The sequence below is a fragment of the Staurois parvus genome, unplaced genomic scaffold (assembly GCF_062004578.1).
Source record: "Staurois parvus isolate SC_StPar_1 unplaced genomic scaffold, SC_StPar_1.0 ptg000011l, whole genome shotgun sequence".
In the NCBI taxonomy this organism is placed as follows: Eukaryota; Metazoa; Chordata; class Amphibia; order Anura; family Ranidae; genus Staurois; species Staurois parvus.
In genome coordinates, this window is record NW_028317807.1 from 22129290 (window position 1) to 22149559 (window position 20270).

Genomic DNA, 20270 nt, shown 5'->3' on the forward strand with positions numbered 1-20270 from the left:
CATTTTTCTTTAATTATACCTGCAATATTTAAAGGCTAGGTTCACCTTTTTGTATAAAAAAAATAAATTTCCATCTTTTTGTGGGCAAAAAAAAGATGTGCATTTATTTATTTATTTTTTACTGTAAAGCATTGTACTCGTGATCAGGTACCAGCGCCCTTGCAGTTTATTGAAAACCACAAGTTATCAGCCGTAATGGCTGACGGTACTTGTAGTCTATTCATGCACAGGAAACTGTGAACGAATGACACATCCATGTGAGTGGAGAAAAACCCCTTCCCACTGTCACAGAGAGGGGAGCTCAGGTGGTGGGTGATGGGTGCTTAGGAGCATGAGAGAATTCTTAGCCTCCGCACACCATGCAAACCCAACGTGATAGCAGCCTCAGCTTATCTCCATCCAGTTCACGCCTCCCAACATGTTTTGCCCCACCCACAGGGCTTAGTCATGGAGATGGGCAGGAAGAAATGTGTCGGGGGGGCATCTCAGTGGCTGAGATTTCTCTTCTTGTTTTGTGGATTATATGGAGTCAGTGCGGACCTAGCCTGACCTGCATTCTCAGTGGAAAACACCAAACGAAGGACACAGATGCTGGAGTGGAGACCCTGAAGCTGGTTTAGGTGCATAGGAGCATGTTACATGTTACACCCTAAATATGGATGTAACATATAACATGCTTCTAAAGGTAAACTTATCCTTTTTATATGCTGTTGGTTGTTTTTTTTAGGGCATTTAACATTTTTTATTCTGTACAATATCTACCCCTACACCTGACAGAATAACAGTGCCTGAGAGGTGAAGCAGAGCACAGATTGTGAAGATTAATTTGAATCTGCTGTCAGTCACATTATAGGAGCATGTAGTGGCAGAGAAAGGCTGGACACTGCTATTCCATTAAACTACAGGGGAGCAGACACCCCACCTTGCACAGGGAGACCAAGCATCAGTGACAGTTGTTTGAACAGAAAGCTCTTGCACAGAAGTGGAGTGCAGGGCATATTTAAAGATGGATTGAAATGCATGGAGTGAAGAGCAGATTTTTAGTGGCACTAAACAATAGCCACATTTGTAAGCTGCATCATGAGAGAGCTTATGATATTTAGTCTTTGTCTTCTGTTCAATTTGAAGGTTTTGAAGAGACTGACAGTCAGTACAGTGCAGTAATAGAAATGATCACGTTATTATTAGGACTGTTAGCTCCCTTCTTTCACCCACAATGTATGCATCAAGAGTTAAAACTTGTCCATAGGAAAGCAGTAGGTTGTGTGTCCTTTGTGTGAACCCAGGGGAGTAGGTTGTCTTAGATGCATTGAAATGTCAATGCTAATGGAATAAAGATAGTGACTTGAAGGGGAATGTCACCGTTATCTGCTTAGCCATCTGAGCAATTTTTACCATAAAAATGGGAAAGGTTGTCTCCAGAGCAATGAGTAGGAATGACAGCTCTGTTGTCAGAAGTCCGATGAATTCATCACCTTGCAGAAGAAGCTGTTTCTGATCAACAGTTTCAGGGGTCGGCTTTTACAAGACATGTGTATCAAATGACTCAAAGAACCTGTTTTAGGTGTGTCGTGATTTTATTCTAAGCAGGATGGCTTACGCCTTCTGACATCTAGTCAAGTCTAGCTTCATAAAAATGTAATCGCCATAAATCTTGAAAAAATAAAGTTCTATTATAAAGTACCTCAACTACTTATCAACAAATATTTTAGCACCTGAAAGATGTAGAGAGGTTTTTCACCTTTAGATTGCCTATTACTGTTTTTTATGTGTTTTCTAAATTGCCTTGTCTTTCAATAACCTTCCAAATTTATAGGTGTGTTTTAATGTTATTCATATGCTTGCTTTCTGCAGTGTTTAATATTACATCTAGAGCAGCTTAATTATGAGAATAGAAAATGTGCATATGACAAGAGCCGAAATAATTTTGCATAAACTAAAGTTATCTAAATGCAGAAAACCTATTTAATAGAATATACTGATTGATAATAAAATTTACCCAGTAAATCAAGTGAATAAGTATTAATCTAAAATGAATAAATATTTATCACGCTACACAATTGGGTACATAACAGGATGTGGGTGGAATGTTATTTTGAGAGAGCTCAAATTTCAGTGGATGCATAAAAAAACTGTGATAATATTAATATACTAAAAAGACTAATAATACTCCTAAAGAAGAAATATTTTACCTAGTGTAGTCCGCAGTACTAAAGCATTAACATATTATTTATCATTGGTAGGTTCTTCTGTTAGGTTATGCTAACTATTTGCCTTATCTGTGCAGGGATATCCTCTTTAGTCAGATGTATGACAAGCTCTGTGAGAACTGTGTAGCTAAAGGAGTATTCTTGGAGTGTTTAGAGCCTTATCTTCTCCGGGACCAACTACCTGGTCTTACTACCCATGTCATGAAGGATCTGCTGCTCCATTTTCAGGATCGGGGCTTGATGGAAAGTTTGGAGGCTTGTATAGTGCATATGGACATCACCAGCCTTGATATACAGCAGGTATTTCTTACCCTGTCCTATTTTACTGATTACGACCTTGTATTTGACTTAATTTCATCTTGCTTATTTTTATACTGCCCAGCATGCATATAACAATAAAAAGGGGTACAATATTGTTACATTTTTAACTAATGTGTTTTAATATTCCAGCTTCTTTTACAAAAGTTTTATTGATTTAAGAAAATAGCCTGAGAAATGCAGACAATAAAACCATGAAAGGTCAAGATAACAATTAACAAAATACTCTAGGTCAAGGGTCCATAAAGGTCAGTATTCAAAAAGACAAGAAATTTTAAATTCCTAGCCCAGTAACTAGAAATTCCAGGAAGTTCATAACTTTAACGCTGCCCCTTTCTCCTGAGTTAAATCCTAGATCATCAAGGCAAATATAGATGAAGGTGCACAACAGCATCTATAGTATGTAAAACTTAGACTTGAGTGTGGTATGTCCAGATAGAGACCTAAGAGTAAAGAAGGAAAGAATTACATTGTGAACTGACACAAAACCAGTAAGTGGAGGTAAAAGAAAAAAGAGAATTGGAAGTCTAAAAACTACGGTGCCCCTTCCCCTGCATGAAATAGGTTTTAGTCCAAGAAGTCAACAAAAGGACACCCACAGTAGCCAAGACCGCCACATATATATATATCATGTCAACTTGTTGAGTACAAGCTCTGAAACAGTGTGGGGGGGGATACATCAGTATAATCTTTGACAAATGAGCTGGGGTGTAGTACTAGCATAGAAACAGTTTGTATGAATTCTGCAGGGCGAAAATGTTTATGGAGCTTTTAGCTATTGTGTACAGTAAACTGCACCAAACACTTGAGTTGATACAGAGCCTCATCATGGGTATAGGTTTCATTTAAACTCACTTGTATTGAAAATATCAGGCTTAACACGCAGGGACCAAAACTACACCTATTTTTAATAGAGTGAGAGAAAATTGAGGTGTACAACCTCTGATCAAAGAGTGGAAAATGTAACATAATTTGGCATAGTGAAGGAATTCGGTATTTGTTATCTTGTGGGACTCTTGGAGTTGGGAAAATGTGGCCCTGGAGTAATCATAATTAGTACACATCCCAAAAACCATTGGAATACCTGTAGTTAGTACTGTGTTGAGTTCTGGAGACTTTACTTACAATAAGATATTGATAAGATAGGACAAATCCAGAGACAGGCAACAAAATATGGTGAAAGGTCTGAGGGATAAAACAAGACTTCAGAAACCTAATATGTACAGTATGGAGAAAAGAACGGAAAGGGGATACATGATTAAAACCTATAAATATATCAAAGGGCTGAATAAGGTTCAGAGGGGCAGTATTTTCAATGTGAAGCCAATTCAAGAACACAAGGCTCTGACCTCAAACTAGCAGGAGGAAAGTCCAAAACTAATCATAGGAAGTATTATTTTACCAAAAGGGTAGTTGAAACTCGAAACCAACTTCCAGCAGAGGGAGTGAGTCAGTCAAAAGTAAGTGGATTCAAAAAACATGCTTGAGACAAACCTAGATCTATACCCTGACAAAAAAAGTTAACACTTTATGAAAAACCCCACTTCTTCTCTCCTTCCCGGGTTGTTCTTTGGTTTCAGGAAACACTGGTTTGCACATTACATATATCTTTGATAATTAAAGCACTTAGTACAGGTCCAGCATTAGTGTTACTAACCTTGTCTTCGGGTTCTAACGACCTTACTGTAATGCTTTCACACGTGTGTTTTATCCAGGAAATATTGTACTTGGATGTGTTTCTATTGTCTCATGGTGTTCAACTGTATTCTTTTAAAGTTGTTTAATAAAACCTTGTACTTTAAAAAAAAAAAAGCACAAAGAGCTTTCCATCAGGTGGAACACTGATATAGACCACATTGCTATGAATTTAGAATATTGTTCCTGGAAACTCACAGTGAGTTCTTCCATTCTCATTAAGTGTTTCAGTTCAGCTACCCATTCTTTAATAGTAGGAGCAACCGGGGTATTCCAGTGTCTGGGTGTTAAGGTCTGTGCTAACAACAAGAAGATAGAAATTAAACAAACAGAAAACTTAAAGGAGAACTACAGGCAAAACTTATTTTTAATTTTGGAGTGAGTAAGGGAGGGTTATAACCACTGTTTTTTCGCCATCTGTGTCCCATTACAATGACTTCCCTTTACTTCCTGTTCCATAGCCAAATAGGAAGTGAGAGAAAATCCTTTCAAATTAAGGGAATTCTTTGGGGACCACCAGGTCACCATAACTAGTGTCCCCATTGGATGATTTACCCTCTATTACTTTTTTGGGGACAACCCCAAATTTGGGATTTTCAGTGATAATGGTAAACAGGACAAATAGGGTGAATCTCCTTAACTAGAACACAGATAGCAATAAAAACTGACAAGCATTGTTATCCCTCTGCACTCTGCTTTTAGTTATACTTTTAAGTAAAACAAAAGACATCCCCTACCTCAAGTATCAAATAGGCACACGCCACTGTTTATAATGTGATACACCCAGACCTAGTAATCAGGCAAAATGGATTATGGCTGCACCTGCAAAATATTAAATACATCCAGAGCTGGACCAAACGATAAATCATGGTGTACCATAATAGGCAACCCTCAGGAGTGTATACATTCAAAGGTGGAAGTTAAAGTCAATATGAATACTCCAAGTTGTTGCTTATGTGATCTGCTGAAATTATACACTGGTAATTCCTGTCTAAGGCTGCCATAATTTTTTTAACTTATTCTGACAACCCCTTTTTTGGAGCTCAGTTTCTCCAATCAAAGTGGTGATGTTAACCTCCCTGATCCATTGGGCAACTGTAGGAGGAGTGGCTGAAAAAGCAATTTCATAGCTATCAGCTTCCTAGCTAGATACAGTGGATGGACAAAAATATGGAAACACTACATGATTTGCAGGTGTGAAAGTGACATGTTTCACATTGAAAGCTGAAGTGCTGTAACATTCTTTTGCTTCTGCTGTGTAATGAGACACCTAGCTAACAGGTGGGAAGCCTCACTTTTTTAATTCACTTCGTGCACTGCTGGTAATACGGAGTCATGTCAGAGCTTACTGAGCTTCAAAGAGGGCAGATTGTTGGTGCCTGCTTAGCTGGAGCCTCTGTGAGTGAAGTTGCTGATGTATTTGCCGTGTCACGAGGTACAGTATCAAAATTTATGATGGCATATACAGTTTCCAGGAAAACGTTGTTTGAGGAGCATAAGCGCTGTCGACATGGTCAACTGACCGAAAGAGACAAGAGTACATTGTGCAGCATTGTGAACCGGAATAAGAAAGCAACTGCTGCAAAAGTGACTGCGGAGCTCAATCTCAGTCTTCCAAAGCCCCTGTCTACAAAAATTGTGCAGAGGGAACTCCATAAGCAAAATATTTACGGCAAGTTGCAATTGTCAAACCACTAGTGACTGATATTAATGCTCAGAAGTGGATAGAGTGGTGCAACACCTAAAAATCGTGGACTATCGATCAATGGAAGATTGTTGTATGGTCTGGTCCAATGAATCAAGCTTCACACTGTTCTCAACCACTAGATGTATTTACGTGTGGCGAACACCATTCCAGGCTTACAGCCAGGACTGTCAACAGTAAAGTGCCAACAGTAAAGCATGGTGACGACAAAACCTTGGTTTGGACAGGCATATCTTTAACCACTTGCCTACCGGGCGCTTATACCCCCTTCGTGCCCAGGCCAATTTTCTGCTTTCAGTGCTGTCGCACTTTGAATGACAATTGCGCAGTCATACAACACTGCACCCATATGAAATTTTTATAATTTTTTTACATAAATAGAGCTTTCTTTTGGTGGTATGTACTTGCCGCTAAGTGTTTTTATTTTTTGCGCTATAAACAAAAAAAGAGCAAAAATGTTGAAAAAAAAAGGTTTTTTTTTGTTTCTATTATGAAATTTTGCAAACAGGTAATTTTTTCTCCTTCACTGATGTGCGTTGATGAGGCTGCACTGATAGGCAGTATTGATGGGCACTGATAGGCGGCACTGATGGCAACTGATGGGCGGCACTGAAGAGGTGGTACTGATAGGCAGCACTGATGAGCTGGCACTGATATGCAACAATGATGGGCACTGATAGGCGGCACTGATGAGCTGACACTGATATGCAACAATGATGAGCACTGATAGGGGGCACTGACTGATGGCACTGCTGGGCACTGACTGGTGGCACTGCTGGACACTGGGCGGCACTGCTGGGCACAGGTGGGTAGCACTGCTGGGCACTTGTGGATGGCACTGCTGGGCACAGATTGGTGGCACTGGTGGATGGCACTGCTGGGCACTGATGATCAGGGCACTGATCATCAGTGCCCTGATGATCAGTGCTGATCTGTCCTCCTGACAATTGCCGGTTATCAGCAGTACTTTCCTCATGCTATGACAGCATGAGGAAAGTGCAGCCGATAACTGGCAACTGCATTTACTGGTGATCTGCTGTGTCATTGGACATGGCTGATCACGTGGTAAAAGGCCGCTGTGATTGGCCTTTTACCACATCACGTAATCAGCTGTGTCCATAGGACGCAACGATCATGGAGATCACCGGGGGGCGCGCGGGAGGGTGCGTTCTGGAAGGATGTCATATGATGTCCTCTCAGAACTGGCCAGCCGCAGTGAAGCCATCATTCGGCTATCTGCGGGCAGCAAATGGTTAATATTCTGCAAGTCCCATCATCACCTTGAAAGGTAGAGTCACTGCCAGCGACTATGTACACGTTTTGGCTGACCATGTGCACCCCATGGTGCAGACATTGTTTACCAAAGACAAGGGCCATTTATCAAAACAATAATGCTCCGATTCCCACGGCTGGTGTTGTTAAATCACGGTTTGACAAACATACAGACGAAGTCTCACACCTTCCCTGGGCACCTCAGTCGCCGGACCTCAATATCATATGGTCAATTTTGGAGAATGGGGTTCAGGCTCATTTTCTGCTTTCGGCATCTCTGCGAGAACTGGAATGATTTTTGCATGAACAGTGGTATCGGATTCATTATCCACCATCCAAGACATATTTGTCAATTCCCAGGAGTATTCAGGCTATCTTGGATGCCAGAGGCGGTACAACACCATATTAGGTAAAAACAGCAGACCCAAATACTCCTGCACTTGGGAATGGACTCTATAAAGGTTATGGCCACATCTCGGATGTCCAGGAATGTGCACTCCTTGCTGCCCTCAGAGGACTGGGGAAGTCCAAATGTACAGGATAGTAAGAAAACAAACAGAGGGCGCACTGGCCTAGTGCATTAGCTAAAAAACATTTATTAAAGCAATAAAAATGGGTATTGTACTCACAAACGACAATTTTGTCAAAGGCACTCATGAAAGAACAACTCTGTCCAATCCACACTACTGGACTTCCAACAGTTAACGCGTTTTGAGGACCAGGCCAGTGCGCTCTCTGTTTATGTTTTTTTTAACCATATTAGGTAACCATTTTGTTCTTTTACCTAGTGTTTCCATAATTTTTGTCCAACCCTGTATAATAGTCCACCTCTAGCTATAATCGGGAGTCGATTGTCTTTGGGCATTTCCAGCTAGCTTAAAATGCATATCAAGGGGTTTTAATCAAGATGAGTATCAAAGGTCATGTTAATTAGGGGACCAACTAACTTTACATGATTCAGTTGTAGATTGGAAACCCACTGAAAGCAAGTGATTTCAGTAATCAAGCTGCTTCACGCCAAAAAACTGCTGCTGTGCTTGGAGGCAGAGAAAAATATTGATTGTCAGGGTCCCAAGAATGGATACCACTACTAGTCAATAAAAAGATACATTAGGAGTAGTGATGGACTGAACACCCTCCTGTTCGGTTTGTGGTCAAACATTCAAACCTACTGAAAGTTCGAATGCGAACTTCGAACAGGGACAATTTATTGAGCTGTATTTTACTGCATCTGAGCATGCAGTAAGATACCGCTCAGTTACTAAAATACCACAAGAGTTATTTTATTAAGTCAAGTGGTATTTTAGCAGTGAAACATTCATTCATGTTTCAGCTGTCAGTGGGGTTCCCTGCTGACAGCTGAATGTCAAAAGAATTGCCAGTATTGCCTGACAATTAAAAATGTTTTTAAAAAACAGCATGGGGTCCCCCCTCCCATCCATACCAAGCCCTTCAGGCCTGGCATGGATTTTGAGGGGAACCCCCCATGCCAAAAATTTTTAAAAATGGCGTGGGGGTCCCCCCAAAATCCATGCCAGACCCTTATCCGAGCATGCAGCTCGGCAGGTCAGGAAAGGGTGGGAACGAGTGAGCGCCCCCCCCACCCTCCTGAACCATACCAGGCCACATGCCCTCAACATGAGGGGTGCTTTGGGGTGGGGGGGTGGCTCTTCCTTAAAACCCTGGTCAGTGGTTGTTGGGCTCTGTGGGCAGGGGGCTTATCGGAATCTGGAAGCCCCCTTTAACAAGATCCCGGCCCCCCCATTGTGAATGAGTATGCAGTATATGGTACCGTACCCATTGACAAAAAAAAAAAAAAAAAAGTGTAGCGTAAAAAAGACAGGAGGCAGTCTTTGACAAGTCCTTTAATAAAAATTACAAAAAATGTCCTCTGAAGTAGATCCAACATCAATCACGATGCCCACCGCCACTGACGACTCGAAAAAAGAAAAAAAATCTGCTCCACCCTCGATGCTGGCTTCCGCCGTCTGACTGCTGCGCTGCAATGACAGTTCTTAAAAAGGTGAGGTTGTCACAAGAGGGCAGGATCACCCCTGTCCCCTTGAAACGTCAGGTGCAATGCTTTGGCCAATCACAATGGACTGTCACGGCACAGTACATTGTGGGGCGTGGCGGGCGAATAGCCTGCCGAATGCCCGTGCAGTTTGTGTGTTCAATGAACACACAAACGACGCATGTTCGAGTCGAACATGCAGCCCATCATTAAGTAGAAGGCTTTCTTATTAACAGTAAAAAACAGCAACTTTACTATGTACCTATAGTGAGATGTCAAAAGCTAACACTTTTTTTTTTTAGCAGGCATCTTCTCTGAGGCCCAAAAACCCAGAGCACTTTAATTCTGCAAACACTACATCGTATGAGAAAGTTAGCCACTCCTATTCTTCTCTTCATGCTGCCTAATATAGTGGGCACACTGACTAATAGCTAAGCATTGGAGAGGACAGGTCAAAATACCAGCTTCCTTGTTGAAGTATGCATTTGTATAAAGTAATAGAAGGATACCTGCAGGCATCTGTGTTTGCTATTCACTGTCATGATACAGTATATTGGCATATACTGGCTTTCTTTTAGTGCCTACAATTGTTAGGATGCTGTTTATTTGTCTGCTTTTTTATCAGCCTTATTATTTTATTTGTCATACCAAATATGTTTATTTATAGTTTTTTTTTCTTCTTTGTTGTAACCAATTTCATTTGTTTGCGAAGGCATATTTTTTAATTAAAATAATAAACATGTTATACTTATCTGCTCTGTGCAAGGGTATTGCACAGAGGGGCCCTGATCCTTCTCTTTTGGAATCCCCTGCCGGCGCTATCCACTCCTCCGTTTCTGAGTGCCCCCATAGCAAGCTGCCTATTATCCTGTTATGGGGGCATCTGTGCAGGTGAGCTCCTGTGCCAGGCTGAGTGTGTCTATAGACACACACAGTGTGGCTTGGCAACCTCCCTAGTTCCTCCTCATAGGATGACAACAGCAGCAGCCAATGGCTCCCTCTGCTGCCTCTGTGTCCTGTGAATACAGAAAGAAAGAGCAGCACTGCTGCAGATGGGCATGGTGCTGGATCAAAAGAGAAGCCACATAAGTATTTAAGGGAAGGGGGGATGCCAGGGGTAGCTGATCATGGAAGGTTTTTTACTTTAATACAGAAAATGCAAAAAACCTCATGACTTTAGAACCACTTTAATTTGGGTTACGTAAATGTCTTTAGATGTGATATAGTGAGGAGCAAACCTTCTACCTGTTCCTGAAAAGGAAAAACCACTTTATTATTTTTAATAATTTTCTTCATGGAAGTCATCTTCTTATGATCTTTATTTTCTAGATTGTTCAAATGTGCTGGGAACACAGGCTGTATGACGCAATGATCTATGTGTACAATAGTGGGACAAATGATTTTATAAGCCCAATGGAGGTAAGATTTTCTTTGTTAATGGTATTTAATAGTTTTTTTTTTTAATCTCATTCTAGAGATAACTTATGTACTATGTGTTTTCTTTTCTTGTAGAAATTGTTCAAGTCCATTTCTGCACCAATTGGCTCTGGGAAATCTTTGACAGGTACGTTGTGGACAGTACTAGTGTATAAGATGCAGTATTTAGGTCAATCTCATAATTTTCCTACACATTCTTATCCTTTTCTTTTCTAGAAAAAGTATTTATAAAAATTGTGCCATCATTTTTATTGCACTGACTGTTAAGTGGTAGGCTATTCCTTCATTATACCTACTTGATCACTCTCGGTGCTGTTGTAAAAAAAAAAAATGAAGGCCCAGCATTCACGAGTCTTAGAAAATATATTATTTGTTTGCAGAGCGTGCATGTAATTTCAATTGTTGACTTTTCAGAAAAGTAGTAAGCTACTCAGATAGGCAGAAAACTAGACTTTTAGGAGTGATACTTACACAATGCACAACATCTCCCAGTTGTCATGGCTGCAAGGATGTTTTTGGCAGATTTAAAAAGTGATTGCTGGCTACAGATTAAAGTATTTCTTAATAATATTAAAGGATGACTATGCTTATAAATATGTTGTCTTTAAATCCCCACTTTTCATTAATATCCCCCAGTGAAGACCTTAGAACAACAGGCAACCTGCTCCAAGAGTCACAGCCAGAGTGGGGTGGCCAGCCCTGCAAAACTATCAGGCCATGGTTTATTGTGCTTACACCATAGGTTCTATGGATCAAGCTATTATCTTGCAGGTTTGCAAGCAGATGGCTTTTCTTTGAGGGTATGCATAGGAAAGGCCACATATGCGCAGTAGTGTGCAGTATGCCTGTAAGGAAATTTAACTCTTCAGCATCTACAAACAGCTTTAAAGTAAACATGTCTTTAAAGTAAACATGTCTCAAACCTAAGCAATGTAAACTGAGCATGATAAAAAAAAAGTCTGTGAGCACAGTTGCATTACGAATAAGCAAATATAAGAGAAACATGTCAAAGCGTTCAGTGGTGACTGCATAAAACATTAATAGACAGCTTTTTGATTTTGGAGACCTCATTGCATTGGACTATTTTTGCATTGTGGTTGTTTAGCAGTCAGACAAGGGAGAAGACCTGTGTGGGTGGCAGAGAGGAGATGCCATGGGTTCCTCGTGTGCTACAACACTTTGTTTTGCGTTGTGATACATTATATAACACATCAGGACCCCTGAAACCCATGATGCTCTTATTGAGCAAACGTCCATCAGATCCTGTGGTAGAGATCTTGGCTCCCTACCCTCCAGTTCCCCACTATTGGTCTATAATTATGATAAGTGGACTCTTAGGTCAGTAAGGAGGAGGAAGAAGACAGGCCCAAGCTTTTGAAAACAGTGACTGATCAAAAGCTACAGGTAAAAACCATTTGCACAGCAAGTGTGCCCTGGATTTTAGGGTCCTTGGGCTGGTAATATGTGTCTAGCACAAATTTAAGCATCTTTAGCCATCTGCTTTGCATCACTGCAGTCTATTTAGCACTTTAAGAATGCAAGATATAGACATCTTTCCTTTACAGGGTAGTTGAATAGGTTTAGAATGGGGGTGAGAGCAGATTTAAAGTGGTTGTAAACTCAAATCCCCAAAACAACACTATTTTGCACAATTTAGAAGATAATACTGTTATACCCTAAATAAGAGACCTGACATCACACTATGCCCCTGTCAACTATACACAGAGTGTCTCTCGGTCTCATTCTGTCTCTCTCCCCGTCTCTTTCTGTCTCTTTGGATCACTCTGTGTATCTTGTTCTCTCTGTTTCTCTCTCTTTTTCTGTCTGTCTCTCTTGGTCACTTTCTGTCTATCTCGTTCTGCCTCATTGATTCTCTTTCTGTCTCTTTTTGTCTCTCTGTCCCTTTGGCTCTTTCTGTCTCTCTCTTGTCTCTTTCTCTGTCTCTTTCGGTGTCTCTTTCTCTGTCTCTTTTGGTTTCTCTGTCTCTCTCTGTCTCTTTCTCTATGTCTCCTGTCTCTTTCTGTCTCTTTCTCTATGTCTCCTGTCTCTGTCTCTTTCTATCTCTCTCTGTCATTTTCTGTCTCTTATCTCTATCTGTCTTTCCCTCTGTCTCTCTGTGTGTCTCTTTCTGTATCTTTCTCTATCTCTCTGTCTCTTTCTCTCTCTCTTTCACTCTGTCTTTTTATTTTGTTCTGTCTCACCCTCTTTCTCTCCACAAGGACTTCATAAAGCAGAAGCCCCATCACATCCTTTAACCTGAAGCACACATTCTCTCTCTCCTGGTCAGATTACACAGACACTCAGAGCAGCAGGGACACACTTCTTTCTCACAGCTGAACAGGAAGGCTGGAGCAGATCTCCTCACATAGACTGCCCATCAATGCAGAAGGGGAGTGCTGCTACCTTTTTTTTTTTTCATGGTGGCTTTACTCTGCTCAGAACACCAGGGAAGATTGGTATTGACAGGGAGTGCAGACAGGTGTCAGATTAAACTCAAATGCTTTCTGCTGACCTTTACTCATCATACAGATCAGATTGTTGTTCATCGTTCAGGTGAACAACCACTTTAACCCTTTTGCTGCCAGATCCGTACGTTTTCCTGTCGTTTGTACATCCTATGGACCTGACAGTGAGGGATTTTACACACAATCCAGTGGCTGCAGGCACTGGGATTGTGTCTAAACCTGACAGGCAAACTCCTGCCTGTCAGATGGAAGCAGTCAGGCGGCTGTGCTGCTGCCCAGTTTATTCCACACTCCAGTACTGGCTCCCACCCCTAGGCTGCCACCTCCTCCCTTTAGAAACTGTGTAATTAATATGTATTCGGTTTCAGAGGCTAATTTAATGTAGATAAGGCACTAAGGTGAATTTAATTACCACCTTAATTATCCACAGAACCTGTGTAATTAATATGTGTTTGGGTTTAAAGGCATGAAGTGGCAACCCTAAACAACCCCCTCCCCCGCATGCCTCACCCCAAGTATTCCGGGCTCCGCTTGCCCATCTGCAGGCACAGGACTGACATTGTGGGTACCGGCGGGTGGAGGGGAAGGAGGAGAGCAGACCCACGTGCTCCTGTGACCCAGAAAGTGACGTGTATGACATCACTTCTGGGTCACCCCTGTCACTTTCACGGCTAGCACAGCCAAAAAGCAATGTATTGCAATATGATCTGCACTGCAATACATTGAGTGATAAAAAAAAAAAAAAGTTAAGCAAAAAAAAAAAAAAGTTACACCCAAGCACATACAATTCCCCCCCAAAAATGTTTGGGACCCCCACATATACGCACATATGTATGTAAATGCATGTGTGGGGGGCGCCTACGCATGAAAATGTTGCTTGCGATACATGTTACATATCACCGCTTACCCGGTAGTGAAAGCAATAATTCTAGCACCAGACCTCCTCCGTAACACTAAACTGATGACCTATAGGAGGCTTTCGAAGATATGGGGTACTGAAGTTTGTCACCACAGAAGTGTGACCAAGCCCCCGATAGGTGGGGTGAAATGCACCAAAGGGCGTGGCTGGAGTGGCAGCTGAGGCCAAAACTGCTACAGTTACTGGGGAGGTTGATGCGCCATCCGTCTTTTCCACTTTCATTGTTCTGAAATCAAGTAAGGACGCCCGCTCCCATTCTCTGTTAACAGCAGGGTTTTCCAAGTTCTCTGGCTTTGTGTGGTTCTTCAAGTCTAATTGGCTATTGCAGCCTTTAAGTGTTCTTCATGTGCACAGTTCAACACCTGCTCCTTTTCGTTCTCCAGAAATCATAGTAATTGTACTCAGTCATCTGATGGGCATTTTAGTTTAAAATTGCTGCCACGTTTGCCAATCCTAGTATGGATGTGTACAAGTGAAAGCCTCAGTCAATGCCACGCCTCAGGTCTTGTGGCCATCTGATGGATGAAAGAAGAAAGCATACAGGTGGCGCAAACACCTAGCACATTATCTAAAGTTTATTAAAAATATATACATAAAAGGACAAAAAATAACTCATAAACCGCGTATATATAAAGCCTGTAAGGCCACAGAGATGGCCGCAATGATGGCAATGTGTCCGACTGGTGGTACGGTCAGCCTGCCTACTGATGCGTTTCAGGGACGTATCCCTTTCCACAGAGCTATAACCAACCTAGGTTGGTGCCCTACTTTTTTTTTATACCAGTACTGCCTATAACAAAACCCCTCCCCTCAGACCCAAAGGAGGAGGGGATCATAGAAATTAGTTAAAACAATGTATGCAAACAATTATTACATGGATAGTGCAGATATAAATGTAAATGTGCATGAATAAACTGAGAAAAATTACAAAAATGGCCGCTGGAGTGCACGCCGAGATGGTTGTGCGCTCCAGAGGCCGGAAGTGACTGACCAGAAGTTGATGCACATACAAATCTACTCTGTTTCACACACACCATAGTAGTTTTGCACATGGTGTAGGTCCAGCTCTTTGAGGTATTGTTTTGGTTTTAATTTAACATATATTACAACCTCTATTAGGTATGATTTTATTGTTTGCCAGGTATACATGTTTTTATTGTATCGCTACAACATTGTTCTTAGTATTGAGTTATTGAATTCTATGTACTCATCTATTTACATTTAGATTTATATCTGCACTATCCATGTAATAATTGTTTGCATTGTTTGCAAATTCTATGATCCCCTCCTCCTTTGGGTTTGAGGGGAGGGGTTTTGTTATAGGTGGTACTGGTTACACACATATAAAGTAGGACACCAACCTAGGTTGGTTATAGCTCGGAAGAAAGGGATATGTCCCCGAAACTGGTCAGCAGGCAGGCCGACCGTACCACCAGTTGGACACTCGGCCATTTCTGTGGCCTTACAAGCTTTATATATACGCTATGTTTGCGAGTATGTTTTTTGTCATTTTATATATATATATATATATATATTTTAATAAACCTTGGATAATGCGTTAGGTGTTTGCGCCACCTGTATGCTTTCTTCCAGTTCGTTGATCTCCCATCTGAGGAGGGCTGCATCCATAGGTCATTCTTACACCTGATCCCCTGGCCTCTCCCTGGTATTGGCTCCTTTGAGGTGCTGGAGAGTTAACACTTTCATCTGATGGGTGACCATAAGAAAAAATATCTGTCAAGGTTCTGCTTTCTTGGTCATCTCGCAGCTCACTTTCTGTTCATCAGACATTGAATGAATGAGAAGCAGCTCAATAAAATATGTCTTCTTTAGTTTGTCCCTTCCTGTATATTAGCTCCAAGTGTTATATTTACTTTGCTTTGCAATGCAACAGCCTCACACCACTTACCCCACTCTCAGTCTGAGCCTTGGTTTGCAGGGGATTATGGGAAGCTGATATAAAGCGAGATGTCAGGTAATAGTAGTACGGTAGTATTTCACATAACTGTCCCATTTTTTCCAGATAACTGCAAGGCAGTTTTTCTTTATTTGAGTCACAACTGGATCATAAGGGTATTTGTTCCTCTTATAACCTGGTAAGGGAACAGGAGTTTTAATAAATTATATGTAATGCAAGTTATTCTTATGGGCAGCACAGTGGCTAAATGGTTAGCACTTCCGCCTGGCAGTACTAGGTCCGTTGGTTCGAATCCCAACCACGGCACCACCTGCCTGGAGTTTGCATGTTCTCCCTGTGCCTGCGTGGGTATCCTCCGAGTACTCCGGTTTCCTCCCACACATTTCAAAGACATGCTGATAGGTTAATTGGATCCTGTCTAAAATTGGCTCTAGTATGTGTATGTATGAATGTGAGTTAGGGACCTTAGATTGTACGCCCCTTGAGGGTTAGGGACTGATGTGAATATACGATATATATATATGTAAAAGCGCTGTGTAAATTGACGGCGCTATATAAGTACCTGTTATAAATAAATAAATACATTCTTTAACCCACACTTGTCATAGAACACATTGGTAAATATAAAACTTCTCCTCACACAGATCTTTCCTTATGGAGGTCAACTGTGGCTTATCACTATGGATGCATAACGATAGACCAATTGTATTTGTCCCCGGGCTTTGAACAACAATCACTGCTGACTAGTGAAAGCTCAAGGGCTTGGGTGCATACATCAGGGGAAATCAGCTTTGGGTTTTTACATATAATTTCGGAGACATATGTATTTTGAGATCATGTAACTACAATATGGGCAGACGTGAAGAGGATAAGAGAATTACTATGGGCAATAGGTTTTATCCTTCAGCTGCACGCTTGCTGAATTACTGATCAGAGAAGCCTTAAGCTGTATTAAACCCTGGAGCAAAAATGTATTATGTTACAGCTTACCAGTCGTTAGATATGATGGCTGCATTAGTTTTCTTTTTAGGCTATCTTTCTTCTATTTTCATCTAATGATCTGGCTAGTAAAGCCAGCCATAAATGGGTCAAAATTCAGCCGGTTCAGCAGGAACTAATGCAGTAACCACATCTAATGTAAGCTGCAAGATATTACATGTTTGATTTTAGGTTTAGTACCCCTTTAAGCAGGCCAAACACTAGTAGACGTTTGTTTGAAATTTCTTGTTTTAAGAACGTATGTTAATTTTTCTAATCCTTTGTGGGATCAAATCAATCGCATTGATGAAAGAATTTGAAGGAGCGGGATAGATATTGTTTCTCAAACAAATTAATTTCTAACAGTGTATGTGGTGTTCATTTGGAAAAGTCTGTTATTTCCAAATTCAAATGTTAAAAGCAAGTGAAATTGTCAAGTCATCAGATATACTGAGAATTTTTAAGTGAATGCTCATATGAATGTTTGATCAAAAGTTTGTTTGAAAATCTACTATTTTGCTTTAGACCAGGCAAAAAGGCTCAATTCACATTTGAAAGAAAATAGCCTGTGCAGCCAAAGGGGCCAACGTGGCAATAAAAAACTGTGCAGCTTTTAACAATTCTGAATAATGTAAATGCAATAACTGTAGGGCATTTATGCTCCAACCCCCAGAAGCCTGGCTGAAAAACTGTAGTAGCTATCTGTGCTCAGTCCTTTCCTGTTGCTACAACACTGGCCATTGGAAGGCTTGCTCGTCACTGGTGTGAGCATGCTTCCTCTCTTGAATCCCTGCTCTTGCACAGTTCTGCATAGGCAATTTTCTTTAAAAGGTGGACTTGACCTTTAAATCTAGATAACCCAAACTGAAAGTAATGTAATTCTTTCTTGTCAGAGCTTATTTGTTTATTTTATGTTGACATAATAGTCAGTGCTTTAAAAAAAAAAAAAAAGCACATCTTTTTTGTCACTGAAACAGCATCAGATCTAATTTCCCAACCACTCTCATGCAAGTTCAAATATAACCATCCATTGCTGTGTCAAGTTTTATTTCTAAGTCAACTACCCATCTTGGGGGTGGGGGGATGTTGCCAGAACAGGCATGTGAACAGATGTGATTCACGGGGCTCCCCTCTCTGATCCTTTCAATTGATCCTTTCACCGGTGGTAACACCGTTCTCACCCATTCCTGTTCCTTAACCCTACTGGATGCTCCCTTCAACCTTTTTACCATCACCCGATGCCTCTATAACTAGAACGAAGAGGGAGGAGCTGGCGGGCTGCCGAGCTCCAAAATGGTGCCCAGCAGCCCCTTCCACAGCGAGCCTCCAGGACAGCGGACAAGGCCAAAGACACCATGGGCAAAGTGAGTAAATCCACCCTGCTGGGAAAGAGATGCCGTGAAAGAGAAGACATGCTTTACTATACCCAGAAGCTGCTGTGCTTCTCTGAACAGACAATCCCTGATGCACATGCCTCAGCATTGCTGGATCCCCCTACCCCCCCCTCTTAGACCAGGCCACGGTCCCAGACTCTGCTGCTGACATGTCTGAGAGGGACCATATGCAGTCAGATGATCCTGAATGACCCACTCTGGGTGCAATACTCCATGCTGAACAGAACTGCACAGCTTCTGTACATGCTCTACGTGACCAATTTGGGGGATTGAAGGAGGAAATTTCTCTTATCAGACAAGATCTGCAAAAACCCCAGGAGAGGATGACAGCTGTGGAGAGTCGGATCAACGATGTGGACGACCGGCTTTTTCCTTTGACCCAAGACATGCGTTCTGCTATCCTGGTGGCAAGAGCCAATAAGGATTTTGAAAATTGACTACGCCGCAGTAACATCAGAATGTAATGCAATCAGAAGGCTGAGACCCCACGGATTTTGTTGAAAGATGGCTACTGGAGCTCTTTGGTGAGGACTCCTTTGCTCCTCTCTTTGCCATAGAAAGAGCTCACCGGGTCCCAACACGCCTGTTGCCCCCAGGAAATCCACCCAGACCTCTGCTGGCACGCCTTCTGAATTATCGGGATAGGGAGATTGTATTCTGCCTGGCTACAAACCAGCCTAACATACAGTACAACGGGGTGAGGGTATCATTTTACCCTGATTATTCTGCGGAGGTGCAGCGCAAAAAGAGAGCAATTCCAGGACATCAAGAAGCGGCTATAACAGTTATCCTATGCTGTGCTTTACCCTGCTCATCTACAAATCACAGCTGGAGGTCGAGTACATTTCTTCGAAACACCTCGCAATGCCACTGATTGGCTTGATGCCAACAAAGCCGATCTCCGAGCAAGACCTCGCCACGCACCTGAGGACTGACTCTTCTTGCTTAGTACCTGTTCTGACTTCATCTTCTCTGGCTAGACTGCCAAAGAACTGTTATACTGCCGGAGTAATAGCATCATCTCCCTGTTGCTGTATCAGCTCTGATGCCATACCAATAGCCTCTAAGCAGCTATGCCATATCTTCCCACCTCAATGTGGTCTTCTCATGAGAAGTCCACCTATAAGGGATTCACCTGGTCCCTTAACTGGGACTCGATTGTCAGTTGGCCTCAGGGCCCCTTTTGCTTACTCCCCGGTTGGGAATCGTTTTTTGAAGCATCGTTGTGTCTTGCTCTGGCTATCAGCTCAGATTGTGTACCACCTTGTCATCACCTCCATGGCAGAGCACAAGCGATTTTTTTCAAAAGCAGCGTTCTACAAGGAGGGTGAACAAACCAGCCATCTGTTGGCCAAAATTGCCCATACACAAACTATTTCCTGGACAATTGGGGCTATGGCAATGAAATCTGGGACCCTGGTTAACTTCCCAGGAACTTATTACGGCAGCCCTGGTCCAGTTTTATACAAATCTGTATCAGTCTAAGTTTTCCCCCTCTGAGACGAGTCTACAGCAATACCTGAGTTCCGTAGAGCTGCCTACCGTCTAGCCTTCTCAGAAGGCCTTTAAGATTCCCCTATTACGCTAGAGGAACTGCAGAAGGCGACCAGCTCCTTTCCTACGTATAAGGTTCCTGGAGCGGATGGTCTACCCATAGAGGTGTATAAGAAATATGTGGATGTCCTTCTCCTGCATTTACTGCAGGTGTTCAATGCCTCATTGGATATGGGGACCCTTCTTCCTTTTATGTCGGTGGCCAATAGGCCAATATCATCCTGCTGTTGAAACCTGGCAAACCCTCTACTGTCCCGGGCTCATACGAACCTATTTCTCTGCTACAAACTGATGTCAAAATCTTAGCCAAGGTCCTAGCGAAGAGATTGAACAAAGTAATTGTTAGCATAATCCATTCAGACCAATCAGGCTTTATGCCACATAAATCCTA

At 41.9% G+C, this 20270-nt stretch overlaps 1 protein-coding gene across 3 annotated transcripts in view; it reads left to right on the forward strand.

Annotated features, from left to right (window-relative positions):
- VPS8 (VPS8 subunit of CORVET complex) overlaps positions 1 to 20270 on the forward strand; it is a 300342-nt gene that overhangs the window by 73099 nt on the left and 206973 nt on the right. For all 3 annotated transcript variants that reach the window (XM_089671617.1, XM_089671621.1, XM_089671618.1), the window contains exons 22-24: positions 2288 to 2510; positions 10544 to 10633; positions 10727 to 10778. In XM_089671617.1, coding sequence (XP_089527743.1) covers positions 2288 to 2510; positions 10544 to 10633; positions 10727 to 10778 — 365 coding nt within the window. The remainder of the gene's footprint in view (positions 1 to 2287; positions 2511 to 10543; positions 10634 to 10726; positions 10779 to 20270) is intronic.